Here is a 17040-nt window from a genome sequence, read left to right on the forward strand (position 1 = left end):
ATGGGCCGATACGTTATTGTCTTCTTTATTGCCCCGTCAGCGTTTTTAGAAATGTTGAACATACCCAAAACTTCTAGAGTACTTGCACATCCAAATTGAAATTCTTTATCACTGACGGTGTCCCCGGATCTGCGATACGTTGGATTAGCCAATTTGATCGTACCACCACTAATCTTAATAATCTGTAGAAATAAAGGACATCATTTTCATCGAAATATCGTTTGAATTGATGTCAATTGAATAAGAACATAAAAAATGAACAATTTTTTTTTCTAATTGCCATTTATTGTAATTGATTTTTTTTCATGTTGAAGCTTTGTGTTTGAACTTTAAAATAAAAAAAAAGTAATTCAATTTTACTCTGCCAATCCCAGGATATTAACAAATGAAGTAATTCCGTTTCCCCATTCTCTCCTATTTTTGTTTTTAATTTATAAGTTTAATTATTATTTTCAAAAAATTTAGAAGTGTCGAGGTTCATCAAATTTCCCTACGCGACGATTTTTACATTAAATTTAAAACATCTGCCGAAAAATAACGTGGACCAATCGACTATGATTGATTTAAGAAAACCACGTAAAATTGCATTAGCATTGCATAAAAATCACGTAAATGAAATTACCGTACCTGATACATTGCGATCTCCTTATTGTATCTCAACGCACTATCCCCCCAAAAGAGAATGCGAACCCTTTTACCATCATTATTATTGACGATGCATTTGTAAATCCATTTTGAAGCCGATTTAGGTAATTCTTTTAATCCCTCGATGCAGTCTACATATCCAGTTATTCTCCTGAAAAAATTGAAATTTTATTTCTTGAATAGCACGTGTTACTGAAATTAGGTTAGAATGATTCAAATGTACAGGATAAATATTCTCTAAAAATACTTACATGAGAGTAGCCCCCACATTGAAGTGTTCAATGGCTTTACTCGAAGTATATTTAATATTCGATGATGTCATAATTGTTCAGTGATGCACTTTACTAATCGTTTGTTGCCAAAATGGAAAAGCGTCGCAACGTTCTTCTCGACGTCCAGACCGGAAAGAATGATTTCAGCCACGGCCACGACGCCGGAAGCGCCTTCAGAACGACGGATTCAGTCTTACGCATCTTCGATAATTTCGAGATATTCCGATATATCGAGATATTTTCGACATATCGATGTTTTTTTTAGTTTCTCCTTTTTATATTAGGATCAATTTTAAATCTACCTTGCAGACCATTTTGCTCCATGTCAGCACGACGAGAAATATTCAATAAAAATGACGTATCATTCTCGTAACTTCCAAGTTAAATGTTGTTCAGGGAAATTTAACGGAATTGTTACGCCATTTTATTGCTGATATTTCTCTCTGCGAGTGAGAGAACCTCCGGCTCTCAATTTATCTTTTAATGCTGAAAGAGCATGCTGAATGAGAATGCAATGCTTGATATATATGGAACACACTATGGAATTTTATTTTAAATACAGGTGAAAAGAGCGGCTTTTAATGAATGACTCATTGATTAACAATTATGATATCTAACTCTATTATATCACTAACTCGCATTCTGTGATTAAGTGGATCCGGACGAATAATTCAATTTCCACGATAAGTGTGAGAAACAATTACTTTTGACAATCAGGGCTTAGAGGAGATTTATTCTTTACAATTTTAATAATCGTGCAAACTCCTCATAAATTAATCCTTCCGTTGAAATAATAACTCTCGCAGTGTGAGGATAGAACGATATATGAGCAGTTTACGCAATTGTTACGATTGACAAAAGAATTTATCACTTCGATAACTCCACTAATGACAGAATTCAGCGACAACTCCCTCAATATTTTTCGCAACAATAATGTCTTGTGACAGGTACTCGCCAATGACAGAGACGTGGGTGACAACGGTAGGATAACATACAGTATCAAGGGGGGTAGGAACAAGGGAAAATTCCGGATTCACCCAACAACGGGAATGGTGTACTCCCAGAAGAGCTTCGAAGTTGGACAGGAGTACGAGATGCTGGTAAACCACAAAAATCCAGCCATTAAGCTCTCATTTTCTTTTTTCTTTGTACTGAATGATGACTTACTCCCCAAGATACGAGCAGCTGACAACGGTGAACCACAGAGGAGTCATCAGACCCGAGTCTCAGTCCAGGTTGTCGAGGCTCCCAACGACTCGGTGTACGCCCCAGTCTTCAAGACAAACAATCAAACAGCTGCAATGACGGAGAGCGATGAAGTTGGTTTTCTCGTTGCCCTGGTGCAGGCAACTGATAAAGACGGTGATACCCTGTGGTACGACATCGTCGATGGCGACGAGAGAGATGAATTTTTCATAGGTCGTGACAATGGAAACGTATTATTAGCTAGAAAACTCGACTGGGAGACGGAGAATTTTTACAACCTGACGATATCCGTGACCGATGGTGTATTCACAACGAAAACTCAGTTATTCGTAACAGTGATTGACATAAATGATCATCGCCCTGAGTTCTCGGAGAGTACGTACAGAGTTGAGATATCGGAGAATGTTGAGAAGGGTGAGAGGGTACTCCAGTTGCACGCTACTGACAGAGATGAGGATAAGAAGGTGTTTTACAGTCTTCATGCAGCGCAGAATCAACAATCTCTCGAGATATTTCACGTTGACTCGATAACCGGTACTATTACCCTCAATGATTATTTGGATCGTGAAACAATTGAGGTGCACATACTGACTGTTATGGTGAGGGATCAGGGGACTCCGGCTAAAAGAAATTATGCCCGAGTTATTGTTTCTGTTCACGATCACAATGATCATGTACCCGAGTTTATAAATGAAATAATTCAGGGCAAAGTTTACGAGACATCGCCGATTGGCACTGCTGTTGTACAGATCTGTGCTATTGATCGTGACAGAGGTGACAATGCCAGAATCACGTATTCCATTACATCGGGAAATGTTGGTAATGTATTTTTGATTGATCCTGATTTGGGTATAGTGAGAGTGGCACGTGATCTGGATCTCGGTGTCACTGCTGAATATATTTTATTGGTTAAAGCAACCGATCATGGATCACCACCTCTGACCAATACTGTGCCTGTTGATGTTGTTGTTACGATGGCTGACAATGCACCACCGAGATTTTTACAGCGCGAGCTCGCAGCTGAAATTTATGAGAATCAACAGACTGGTACTTATGTTAAACACGTTGAAGCTAGGAGTACATCGTCGTTACAGTTTGAGATAACGAATGGCAACAGGGACGACATGTTCTTCGTGAATCCCAGCACTGGGGTTATAACCACGAAGAATCGATTGGATTACGAGAAGATTAGGTTCTACAATCTCACTATTTCTGCGACCAATATGGCAGGTGCAACAGCTATGTGCAGCGTTATTGTTCATGTTTTGGACCGAAATGATAACCCACCCAAGTTCCTTCAGGCAATTTACAATGGGGAGATTAGTGAAGGCGCCAGTATTGGATCACTCGTACTGACTAATTCGAGCTCTCCCTTGGTTATTAAAGCCGAAGACGCTGACTCGGAATTGAATGCTCTACTCAGTTACGATATAGTTGAGGATCTACCCAGAAAATATTTTCACATTGACTCGAGTACTGGTGCTATCAGGACGATAATGATGCTCGACCACGAGACTATTCCCAATTTTCAGTTTCACGTTAAAGTATCTGATCTGGGTAAACCAAAATTATCATCGGAAACCACTGCTAGAGTGATGATTGCTGTCACTGATGTCAACGACTGTCCACCCAAATTTTCACAGACCAATTACACTGCAACTGTTCTACTCCCGACGTACAGGAATGTCAAAGTCCTCCAAGTGAATGCCATCGATCCAGACAGTACCAAGGAGCCCCTCAGATACGACATTATCGATGGTAACAAGAATCAAACCTTCGAAATTGATTCTCAGACTGGTGTTGTCACTGTCAACGAGCCTGACAGAATGAAAAAATTTTATCTTCTTCATGTACGTGTCTCAGATGATAAATACTCGGGTGTTGCACAGGTCTCAGTCAAGGTGGAGCAGTCGGAAAACTCGGGGCTTGTGTTTCAGCGTGAAATTTACGAGGGATCCATTGAGGAGAATTCCACCAAGATAATGACTGTTGCTGTTGTTAATGTACTCGGTTCAGCATTGAACGAGCATATAATCTTCAGCATTCTCAATCCAACTGATATGTTTGAAATTGGTAGAACGTCGGGGGCTATACGAACAACTGGCAAACGTTTTGACAGAGAAACAACTCATCATTACGAGCTTATTGTCGAGGCCAAGAGTCATGCATTGGAACGAGAAAAACCCAGGGTTGCTCATGCTATTGTAAATGTTACTATTCTCGACATTAACGACAATTGCCCCATGTTCGTCAATCTACCGTACTATGCGGTTGTCTCGGTCGATGCGCAAAAAGGCAGTGTTATCACGAAGGTAAGGGATTTTAACGTATCTGTCTATTTTTGGCGTTCAATATTTATTCATGTGGCGTTATTCAATGTCTTTCTCTTTTCCTTTGAAACTTTACTAATAAAACTTGGGGTGAGCAGGTCCATGCAATCGATATGGATAGCGGGGACAATGGGGAAGTGAGGTACGAGCTGAAAAAGGGTCATGGGGAGCTCTTCAAGGTGTCACGGAAAACTGGCGAAATATCACTGAAACAGAATCTCGAGGGCCACAACAGGGAGTATCAGTTGACTATAGCTGCGTATGACGGGGGTAAGTCAGCGATAAATTTACACCCTCTGCATTCCACGCTTAAAGAAATTTAATAGAATAAGTCAAAAAAAGCTTTACGTTTTTTATATTCTTTTTTTTTTCTCGTGTGAGTCGTGGATTGCAGAAGAGAATTTAAAAAAATCAAGTGGTTAATAAATTAAATTCCCAAGAGCAGAATATGATAGTACTATGAATTCAATGAATTTCATTTGTGAATCGAGTTTTGGGTGAAAAATGAACGCTCATGTTCAGAATTGAGGAAGTGACGTTTTGGTGAAGAATAAAATTTTTCTCAATCCCATCGCTCCTTCAGATTTCTCATTCTCTTTAATGGAGGCATTATCTTCCCCCTTGTCATTCGACGTTTCTCCGATTTCATTGAAGGTCTGACACCCTGTTCAATCGAAGTACCAGTCAATGTTAAAGTGATTGATCGGTCCATGCCAACATTCGACAAACAGTTCTACACCGACGACGTCTTTGAGAATATCGAGGTTGACACACCACTCTCACTGTCAATTCAAGCCAAATCTGATCTCGATCGCAAACTCATCTACAGTATCACCAAGGGCAACGACTTTGAGGAGTTTGCCCTCAACTTTAACACGGGTGAGTCTGATAATGTGCGCTCAGTGTACGGATTAAATGAGATAGTATTTCCCTGTCCTCAAGTTCTTATCCACCCCAGCCCAACCCCACCCAAGACAGAAAAAAGCTTTATTGAGAAGTTTCGAAATTAAAGTATTGTTGTATCTACCTGTTTCGCAGCCCCCGACAATAACAATGGTCCCTGTGAGTATAAAAAACAACAGACTCGTTAAATCAGCCTGCTATATGTGTTGCTGTATATTTTTTTAGCTGACGCCATTCATTACGCACATATTATTCCAGTACCAGTATTCAGTGATACATTGAGAAAAAAAATTACTCTCCATTACGAAAATTTACTTAGGCACCAAAAATATTCGATTGCCAATTTTTTTAATGATGAGTCGTTTTTTCGCTCATTGTCAAAAGTAATAAAATACCTTCAATCGAAAATTCAATGAACCAAAAAAGTTCTTGATCGTTTCCATCCGCAGTCGACAAATTTTATCACTTGGTACTGATTTTATTCGTTTCGTTTGATTTATCAAAGTGAAAAGAATATTTTTTTAGTTATTTTTTTATTTTTATCAGGCACGCTATTTTATTGTTTTGAACCATCCTCATTAACACCCATCAGCGATACTAATATTTTGGTAGATATTCATCCATTATGATGCATGCCACTGATAGCCCATTGAAATGGGGATTAAATATCCGTTATTCCATTTTTGCCAATTTATTCCATTAAATGACCAGCCCTAGGGGTACTTGCAGCTTTTGTGGTTTCAAATGGTCGCTTCAATTGATCAATGCATGGAAATTTCATGCAATTTTATAGTTTTTATTCGAGTGTGTAAACACGAGATATTTGAGCACTCATGTACATCCATTCCATTCACCAAAATCTCTTTGTTTCTACAAAATGCACCGTACATATATCCACTCTCCTTTTCATCCATATTCGATGGTAAAAATATATTCACATTTGCATTCATTAGTGCATTGAAAATAAACGAAAGCTCCGACAATTCAATGGTCATTCACTGCTTACCTTTTTCGGCTCACAATATCCTTTTTTTTTATTTTTCTTCAATCTCCGAAATAGGCACTATCTACGTCGTGGACGAGTTGGATTACGAGCAGAAGAAACAGTACGAGCTTACGGTACGTGCTACCGACAGTGTATCGGGTGTTTACGCCGAGGTACTTGTCAGTATTCTCGTTCAGGATGTCAATGATTGCCCACCGGAGTTTACGCAAGACTCCTACAACATATCAGTCTCTGAGGCAGCACCCTTTGGCACTTCAATTCTCACTGTCAGTACGAGGGACAACGACACAGGTAAGATATGAAAATTTACGCGGATTAATGACACATTGACCGTCCACGAGAAAAAATTCATTAGAAAAATTCTGGACGAACCGTAAATCGTCTGAAATTGATCTCTACTATTGCCCAATTTTCGATAAATACCGCGGGATCTGCGGGGGATGACAAATTTTTGGCCGGACTTTTCATTCCTTTTTTTTTTTGTAATCAAACAAAATCGACTGGTCGGTGGTTTCGCGTATGAAAAACTCGTGCGCTAGTTTCATTATTGCCTGTACATCGAATATATGCGAAAAACAGTTAGGGAGTAAAGAAAAAAATTATCGTGAAGCAAAATGAATTTTTTAATCAATCATTCATTGATTTCGTCTATATCTGCGTCGTCAATAATAATAAAATATTTTAAAGTATTAAAAGCGCGAGATTCTATACGAATTAATTTATCTCTCGGAATTTACCCGGGGTCCGTGAAATGAAATCCTGGCAATTTGAAATTCTAGGCATCAATCAGGAGGTGGTTTACGCGATTCAAAACGATACATTAAACAGCAGTGATCTATTTCACATCGATCCGAAGGAGGGTGTTCTCCTCTTAAAGAGATCGTTGGACCACGAGAGCCACGATTCTCACCACTTCACGGTAATTGCAACCGACCGGGGGATTCCCTCTCTCTCAAGTACAGCCCATGTCTGGATCACTGTCATCGACATGAACGACAATCCACCGAAATTCGAGCAGCCATCGTACACGTGTTCCCTGTCGGAGGATGCAGAGCGGGGCCAATTTGTGACAGTTGTGACGGCGAGTGATCCAGATTTCGTTGACGAAAAGCTGACGTACACAATTGTCGGTGGTAATGATCAGCAAACTTACAGTATCGACCAGTCAACCGGCATCATAACACTAATCAACATGCAGAACTTTGGAGATCAAAAATTAACAATGCTTAATGTCTCGGTGACTGACGGTGTTTACACGAGTTTCACGCGTGTCAAAATTGAAATTCTCCCTGCAAACAGGCACAACCCTAAATTTCCTAATCCCCTGATCGAAGTTACTGTCATGGAGAATCAGCTGCCAGGGCGACTAGTCACCACGGTTTTCGCCACGGATGAGGATTTCGGTGATTATGGCCACGTCGTATACTCCATTCCCTCGGCACTCATGCGAGACATATTTGATATCAATCGAGTTACAGGGGAAATTGTAACGAAGAAGAAACTGGACAGGGAGTCGAAAAAGTTCCATGAAATACCTGTGATGGCGACTGACGATGGCGGTCGATCTGGCTTCGTAATCGTCAGGGTAAAAGTTGGAGATGAGAATGACAATCCTCCTGTCTTTCTTTTGCGCGAGTACAAGACATCTGTTCACAGCAACACAACTAAGAACATTCCCTTCGCCAAGGTGAAGGCGTACGACTTGGACGATGAAGAGTCGTCGATGATCGAGTACTCGATATACGAGCCACAAAATTCAGAAATGAAAAAGCTGTTCGGTGTGGATCCAGATACTGGTGCGGTCTTTCTATTAAAAAATGCAGCTCCACTTCAAAATCAACTGTTTGAATTCTTCATTCGAGCCACTGATAAGGGAGTGGCACCCCACCACGCAGATGTGCCCTTCAGCGTCTACGTGATGAGCCCTTCGGACACTCCACCCCTCTTTGAGTGGAAAGAGGACAAGTTCTTCGTCTCGGAGTCCTCACCGGTAGGCACCCCCATCACTCGCCTCAAAACAATAACCAATAACACTGTGAACTACAGAATTCTCTCTGGTGACGATCAGACCCAGGCGTTCGCCATCAACAAACAGGGACAAATAACTCTAATCCGAAATCTAGATCGAGAATTAAAAGACAATCATTTGATTGCTGTTCTTGCTGAGACAGATTCTAGTCCTCCGTTAACAGCATTGGCTGAGATATCACTCCAAGTGCTCGATGAGAACGATCATGCACCAAAGTTTGAGAGCAATCCGTACACGGTAACACTCGCTGAGAACATTGAGGAAGGGACATCGATCCTCAAAGTCATAGCCCACGACGAGGATTTAGGCAACAACGGGGAGGTGAGGTACTCCTTCGGGACAGATATTGGTGAATTGGCGAATGTCTTCACAGTCGATGCCTATACTGGATGGATTTCAACCCTCGTTCAACTCGACAAGGAGAAGCAACCAGAGTTCAAGTTCCAGGTTGTTGCCACTGATAATGGCAATCCTAAACACTTCGCCAGGACATCTGTGCACGTTAAATTGAAGGATTACAATGATAATTCTCCAGCTTTTGTGAATGACAGGTACGAGGCAACGGTGAAGGAAGACGCACTTCCAGGTACTGTCGTTGTTAAACTTGTCACTGTGGACAAGGATATCGATCTGATGACCCCCGTCGAATTTTACATCACCGGTGGAGATCCAAGGTCGCAGTTTCAAGTGAGAGCCACTGGTGAAGTTTACGTGGCGAAGGCTCTCGATAGAGAGACTATCGACAGGTACGAATTGAATGTCGTGGGGACTGATGGGAAATTCGTATTCGATACTAAAGTTACTGTGCAAGTGCTGGATGTCAATGACAATCCACCGTATTGTCTGAGGTACAGGTACAGGGAGATCCTCTCCGAGGGATCACACCCGGGGACTTACGTGCTGACGGTTCTCGCCACTGATTACGACGACGAGTCCAATGCAAAACTTCGATTCTATCTGACTGACGACAACAACGGAAATCATAACGACAAGTTCTCACTGGATAAAGATACTGGGGTGCTGAAGACCATCGGACAATTGGACAGGGAGACGCAGTCCAAGTACTCTCTCACAGCTCACGTACAAGACCGTGACAAATCGTATTGGGAGTGCTCCTCGCAGTTAGAAATCATAGTCTCTGATCTCAACGATAATGCACCGCGATTCACAATGTCTTCCTACAGCACAGCTCTTCCTGAAGATGTCAAAGTTGGTACACTCGTTACTAAAGTTCACGCAACCGACGACGACATCGGTATAAACAGAAAAGTGAGATACGAATTTGTAGATTCAGCTGACGGTCATTTTATCATCACCTCTGACAGCGGCATCGTCACACTGGCTAAACCCCTGGACAGAGAGACCAAGGAGATGTACAATCTGACAGTGAAGGCAGTGGATCAGGGTACACCCCAACTCTTCAGCACAGCAACACTCATTGTCAACGTTCAAGACATAAACGACAATCCCCCGGAGTTTGTCACCAAATTCTACTTCGCTAGTGTTCCTGAAATCGATCAGGTTGGCACCGAAGTGGCAAGGGTCGTGGCCATTTCCAAAGATACTGGTGTCAACGCTATGGTCTACTACTCAATAGTTGGTGGGAACGAGCATAAAAAGTTTCTTATAGACAACAACACTGGCATCATTTCCATCGCCGAACAGTTGGACTACGAGAGAGCTCGTGACTATTTCTTGACGATTCAAGCCATCGACGGTGGTATACCACCACTCCGTAACTACGCAACAGTCAATATAACTGTGACTGATTGCAACGACAATCCCCCGAATTTCAATCAACTGTCGTACCGTGCTGCGATCAGAGAAGACGCCAAAGTTGGTGACGAAGTTACTAGAGTCTCGGCTCACGATCTCGACAGCAATGAAAATGGTAATGTGTCTTACTCGATTCAAAGGGGGGATCGACTGAAACAATTCAAAATTGATAAACGCACTGGGGTTATAACAGTCTCGGCGGAATTGGATAGAGAGGGGATTCCCAGTTACGATCTCGAGGTGCACGCCAGGGATGGAGGCCAACCCACTCTCGAGACGTCGGTCGTCGTTAATATCGAGATTACCGACGCTAATGACAATCCACCGGTGTTCAGCGAACTTAATTACACAGCAGTCGTGCAGGAGGACAAACAGCTAAATCATCATGTTTTAAAATTCACCGTTACGGATGCTGATATTGCACCCAATGCCGAGCCTTATACATTTGATTTTCGATCTGGCAATGAAGGGAATGCTTTCAGACTCGAGCAGGATGGCACCCTGAGGACCGCTATGAAATTTAATAGCCGAGTTAAGGATCGATATTTACTGCACATAAGGGTGTTTGATAATGGCAGTCAACCGTTATACTCGGATGCGTGGGTTTTAGTGAAGATCATTGAAGAGTCTCAGTATCCACCGGTTATAACACCCCTAGAGATCGTAATAAATTCCTACGCTGATGAATATCCTGGTGGAATTATCGGACGAGTACATGCCAGTGATAGAGATCAATACGATAGCCTGCATTATGGTCTCGTTGCGTCGGCCAGCAATGCCGATCTTTTCCAGATTGACAAGGACGATGGAACACTCAAAGTACTGCCTATGCCCGATGTCGGAGAGTATCGAGTGAATGTCACCGTAAGTGACGGAAAATTTTACTCCCATGCTGTCGTCAAAGTTGACGTTGAACTCGTCTCCCAGGAGATGCTCGACAATTCAGTTATCATCAGGTTCAGGGAGGTGAGCCCCGAGGACTTTATCTTCAGCCACCGGAAGGGTTTCCTGAGGACGGTTCGTCACGCTATGAACTGCCGCTTGAAGGACATCGTTATCATCGGTGTGCAGGCATCCACCGACGACAATGTTAACATCATTAAATCGCGAATGGTGCGCCAGGCAATCCACAACGATCTCGATCTGCTCTTCTCAGTTCGCAAGTCGAATCCACTGTTGGGTGGGCCTGGATTCTACACCTCCGAGAGCATTCGTGAGGCCCTCAATCAGCACATCGAGGAGCTCGAAGAGTCGACGAAACTCGTGGTAGAGGAAATTGTAAGATTTAAATGCAGTAAGGGCCAGTGTGTATACGGTGAGTGCCACGAGAAGATAATCCTCGATCAGAGCCAGATAATACCGATCTCCAGCGATGTGATGAGCTTTGTGTCTCCAAAACATAAGCACAAGCTCGAATGCACCTGCAAGGAGGGCTACGCAGGGGATCACTGTCAGATCGTTGTCAACGAGTGCGCGGGAGACCCCTGTCAGGCATTCAAGGTCTGCGTGCCTGATTCATCGCCTCAGGGTTACTCCTGCCTCTGCCCCGAGGGCTTCGCCGGTCCCACCTGCGAGACAGATATGTCCAAGTGCCATGAAGGGTCGTGCTACGTCCCCAGGTATCCCATATCCTTCAGTGGAAAGAGTTATGCCCGCTATAAAATCGATAAAGCTCAGGTCAGACAGACGATCGAGGACAGACTCAGTCTGTCCTTGAGGATCAGAACAGTCCAGCCCACTGGAAACCTCATGTACGCCTCTGGAAAAATTGATTACAACATCCTGGAGGTCGTGAATGGCGCAGTTCAGTACAAATTCGACCTGGGGAGTGGGGAGGGCCTCGTCAGGGTCAGCAGTGTCTTCGTCAGCGATGGACAGTGGCACGAGATTCAATTGGAACGTGAGAGCAATTCAGCGAGACTCACTGTCGATGGAAAACATGTGGCCCACGGTTCTGCTCCTGGTATCAATGATATTCTCAATTTACAATCTGATGACTTGTACCTGGGGGCCGAGGTGCGCAAGCATCCGTCGATCCTTGGATTTGAGGACGTCCAGAGGGGCTTCGTGGGCTGCATGGACGACGTCAAGATTTCCAAAGTTCCTGTGCCGATGCACATGAGTGGTGCAAGCAGTGTTGCTGTTCTCAAACGTTTTGCCAATGTTGAATTCAGTTGTGATTCAGCAACAATTCTCGTTCCACCTGGTGCATGCGGCTCTCAGCCCTGTCAAAATGGAGGCACCTGCAGGGAGACCGATGGAGATAACTACGAGTGCCAGTGTCATGGGAGATTTAATGGTCTCGCTTGTGAAATCGATACTGATCCTTGCGCCTCATCTCCCTGTCTGTACGGGGGACGGTGTAAACCACTGGAAGGTGGTGATTACTCCTGTGATTGCATTGGCCCCAGTTTGACGGGAAAACGCTGTGAATTTGGCAGGTACTGCAGTCCAAATCCCTGTATTCATGGGGGAATATGTGAGGAGGGAAACAATGGACCTATTTGCAAATGTCACGCATTCACTGGCGAACGTTGTGAAACTGATATAGACGAGTGCGAGAATAACCCCTGCACTAATGGGGGCACTTGTGTCAATGAAATTGGAAGTTACAGGTGTTTGTGTCCACCCAATGTCACGGGAGTTAATTGTCTCAGCTCGGTTTTCTCGAGCTCAAGCATCTCTGAGCACTTTAATATCACTGGGGAGCAGCTCATGTGGATTGGCGTTGCTCTGGCTGCCAATACCTTCATTATTATCGTCTTCGTTACCTGCAGGAGAATCAGGAATAAGAGGACTAGGGCAAGGACTAATAATATCAATAATGAGACGAGAAAACAAATTGTTTTGAATTCAGCGAGGACTAACGATCACGAATTCAAGAGGAGCTCCAAGTTGAGCAATTTGGAAGTTATACAGGTAATGATTCGATTTATTCGATTTTATCTCTCATTACGTGTTTAGAATTGTTTCGAGCATGACACTCTTCCAGAATCATTGGCGCAGATGCTGCAAAAATCATTTTAGTTGCAGATTTTAATTTGCTTTTGTCGAGTTTATCAGAGATCGTTTTGAGTTTAGTTGGGTTTATATCGATAGGGAAGTGATAAAGTGAGATAAGTCGAAGTAATTGATAAATTGTGAAAAATGGATAATTCGATTTACTTGACTTTATAACTTCGCTAATGATATGATTATGGAGTTTGTGTGATTTGGGTTTTTTTTAAATATTTTTGCAGAGAGAACCTCCCCAATGCCCTCCCAGACCCGCATCCTATACCCCAAGCTCCAACAACGAGCCAACGGCGTACAGCAATTCAGCAGCGGTGGCACTTAATAATCTCGATACACTGCGTAGTTATGGGAGCGCTGGGGATGAGTTAGAAAATTTTCCCCCTGATTATTTGAGAAATCTCAATCGAAGTACCCCAGTGCCCAATCCGACCCTTACACTTGCTAATCCAGTGGGTGGAAATGCAACTGGAAGTGATACGGATAGCCTTCACAAGCCCTCGTGGCAGGAGCAGATGCAACTTGCGTCGTTTATCACCGATACGGCTAAAATTAAAAATGGTAAGTAGAGTGATGACAAAAACATGAGAGAAACAAACGTTATACTAATCAATATTATCGATTAATTTCTCTTGAATACGCGGCTTCTTATTATACTTTTTAATTTTGCTTGCGGCATGCATCGGTCGTAGCTTCTCATTTCACTTTCATTTCATTCTGATGAAAATGTCATTCGTTCACCTCGCATTATTTCTCAAGTCAGAACATGACATTTTTTTTATGACATTATTTCAGCGGCGAAGTCGTAAAAAGATATGAGTCAGAATTAACATTCTCATGAGTTATTCGATTTGTCCCAAAAATTGTCAATTTCAGGTGAAAACCTTTTAAACTTTTTGTATTGTTAATTAAATTTATAAAACAGGTCAACATCAATGCAATACTGAAAAGGGGAAGAATAGAACGAGAATATAAGTGATCTTTCCATCTTCGGTATTATATTGATTTTCGCAGGAAATATAAATTAATTTATCCCTCGGAAATTTAAGCGGCGATAAAAAAATCTCTCAGCGTTTTTACCTGAAATCCGTAATTATTTCATAAATCGATAACTAATAAAAATGGTAATTTCGTCACGTCTGGCTTACCACTGCGCTACTGATCTATTTGATCTTATGTGCCTGGGTGTGGCAAGAAGTAAATTATTAACAATTAGGTGTCGTGTGTGTACTAACAGACCTGAAACGAGCGAGCCCAGTGGTACCAGAGCTGACCACTGGAGGACTTCTACTAAATTCCACACGGAGGATACCTCATGGGGGTGGCACCTCCGTAGCATCCCTATCGTCTGTTGAGGATGATCCGCCTATAGTCGGTGGTAAGTGGCCCCAAGCTGAAAAATGCTTGGAAATACACGATCGAGGAGAATAGAATGGGCTTTTGTACCTTTGCGCAATACCGGTGGCTTTGCCTGGATAAATACTGTGAATTTTTTTTTTTTTCACTGTCACTCTTTACTCAACTGACTGCTGTGCAATCTCTCTTTGTATTTTTTATTTGGTGAATTTTTTTGGCCCTTGTCTGCCATGCGTAATTTCTTGGGTTCTAGGGTATCACTGGGACTGCTCAGACTGGGTCAGGCCGAGTCAGAATCCTCTTCCTAATATTACAGAGGTACCTGGCAGCGAAGTTCCTGACTCGTCCAGCTTCCACAGCAATGAGAGTAACGAGTCCAACACTCATCAGTTACCGTCAAGTGAGTGGCATTTATTCATTCTACTTTTTTACATTTATTTATTTTTTCAGTGATCAGATAGAAATATAGAACTGAACTTTTCACAACTGATCTATTCATTCCATGGGTTTATTTTTAATCATCGGATAGAAATTATTCTCGGCCGAGGGACGAACCATATTTTTAACGTTAAAAAAATTTTGAATTTTGCGACCCTCGACGTTAATTTTGTTGGAGTAAAGATATTTATCTATACCAGTGACATAAAGTGAAATAATTTCCCCTCTGCAGTAAAAAAGATGCATTCAGTTTTTGATGAATATCTATAAAATATCATCTGCCGTAGTTTGTAAAAATCGATTCGGGAATGTAATAAAACTGAAACAATCCGTTTTTGCCTCTGCATTTAAATGGGATTAAATTTCATTTTCTCTCTAAATTTTCGATAAAAACAAAAATATATTCAATTCAGCCCTAGGATAAATCAATCCCGTAACCCCAAGCCAACCCATTTAATGTGCCATTTTTAATTATTATCAGCATACGTCTTTATTTTTTTTTTTAATTCCTCAATGAATTTCCTATTTTCATTCATTCGCATAAAAATATTAAAGAGAGGTTTAAAAGATGGCCCTAAGAGACTAAGTCTTTATAATTTGTTTTGCCGCAGTGCATGGCCCAGTAGATCCCATCCGTGACATTTCAACTCTCAACGAAGACCAGGAGTCTGAATACATCGGTGACTCTGAGTGCGGTACAGAATTTTCTGAACACTATCACTGCCCTGAAACACAACGATTAAATCCCCTGGACAGCGGTGGTGAGGGTGAATACAAATATAAGGATACAGAGAGCTACCTCAGGCATCCAAACTCATATTTACCGCATTACAATATTCACACGGACACAGAGAACGAGATGAATCCGCTCAATGGCCGCCTTAGTACACTGGAATCTGACGAGGAAGAAGATGACGTAGTGCCTTACGGTTTTCCAAGTATAAGACGTAACAGATGCAAAGGCGATGAGACAGATGAGATGGGCTCGGTCATAACAACACTCGAGGAGAGAAATTCACTGCTAGGCGGTGGCACCAGCAACAGCGATCTGTCCACAAATCTCTGTGAAATTGATGACTCTGAGTATGAGATTAATGACCAGAAGAGCAATGGACGGATATGGTTATCAGGCAATGGAGTTACACAGACATCTGTGTGACGATTGCTGGGGTTTCGTAGAAATTTTCTAAACATCGTTCATTACATCAAGGCGATCATTTGTGAGAAATTGTATTCGTTAATATGCAATTTTGTAAATATCGAGTTGGGTAATTATTGTAAAGTAGAATTATTATTGCTGGGCAGCTATTTTGTGAGAGACTGAATTATTGAAAACTACTCAATCTACTGCCGATTAATATCCAAATTGTGGTTTCTTCTTTCTGTGCATTTTTTTTCGAAATTATGAGAATAATTACTAGTACCGATACGTACTTAAAAGGGAAAAATTTTGCGTACACTGTTGAAAATATTTGTACTGAATTTTCCGAAGATCGTGTATGCCGAAAAAAGATTTTGAGTTTTCAGAGAATTGTGGGAAATTTCAGGGGAACATTTTTGACAGTGGATTCGGCTACTTATGAGACTCTTCAATTCGTGGATATTTAAAGGAAAAAGTCCATAGACCAATGACTATTGTTTAGGATAACTATTGGTAATTTATTCTTCTGTAGTTGTTTCTTTCGATGAACTTCAAGCAAAGTGAATACGGCAATTCCAGTGCAACAGAAATCAGTACATATGTAACTTTGATTGTATTTTTGCTAACTATTAACTTGACATTATTTTGGATTACGTGTAAATGAACCGATGGACTACTTAAACGTTTACCAATAACAGAGTGGATTATTTATAGTGTAGTTGATGCTTATAACTTGAATATATAATAAAAAGGACAAAACCATAAGTGAAATAAAACGCACCCGCTGTGTGCGTTAAACACGAGTTAATAGTTTGAAAGATATAAATAATGAGAATAAATGAAAATATTTTTACTGTGATGATAATAATGTTTATACGATTATTGAAGATGAAAACTAAATATAACTTGTATCATAATAGTAATCG

At 41.6% G+C, this 17040-nt stretch overlaps 1 protein-coding gene across 5 annotated transcripts in view; it reads left to right on the plus strand.

Moving 5' to 3' along the window:
- Positions 1–16865, plus strand: part of kug (kugelei) — a 178158-nt gene extending 161293 nt beyond the window's left edge. For 2 of the 5 annotated variants that reach the window (XM_011299469.1, XM_011299488.1), the window contains 11 exons: positions 1865–2017; positions 2093–4435; positions 4552–4723; positions 5108–5332; positions 5492–5515; positions 6417–6653; positions 7142–13086; positions 13407–13740; positions 14417–14557; positions 14789–14935; positions 15585–16865. In XM_011299469.1, the coding sequence (XP_011297771.1) occupies positions 1865–2017; positions 2093–4435; positions 4552–4723; positions 5108–5332; positions 5492–5515; positions 6417–6653; positions 7142–13086; positions 13407–13740; positions 14417–14557; positions 14789–14935; positions 15585–16132 (10269 nt within the window). In that variant the 3' untranslated portion in view covers positions 16133–16865. The remainder of the gene's footprint in view (positions 1–1864; positions 2018–2092; positions 4436–4551; positions 4724–5107; positions 5333–5491; positions 5516–6416; positions 6654–7141; positions 13087–13406; positions 13741–14416; positions 14558–14788; positions 14936–15584) is intronic. The other 3 variants (XM_011299479.1, XM_011299504.1, XM_011299497.1) reach the window with 2 other exon arrangements.
- Positions 16866–17040: the final 175 nt, after the last annotated feature.

Source organism: Fopius arisanus, unplaced genomic scaffold, assembly GCF_000806365.1.
Source record: "Fopius arisanus strain USDA-PBARC FA_bdor unplaced genomic scaffold, ASM80636v1 scaffold00001, whole genome shotgun sequence".
In the NCBI taxonomy this organism is placed as follows: domain Eukaryota; kingdom Metazoa; phylum Arthropoda; class Insecta; order Hymenoptera; family Braconidae; genus Fopius; species Fopius arisanus.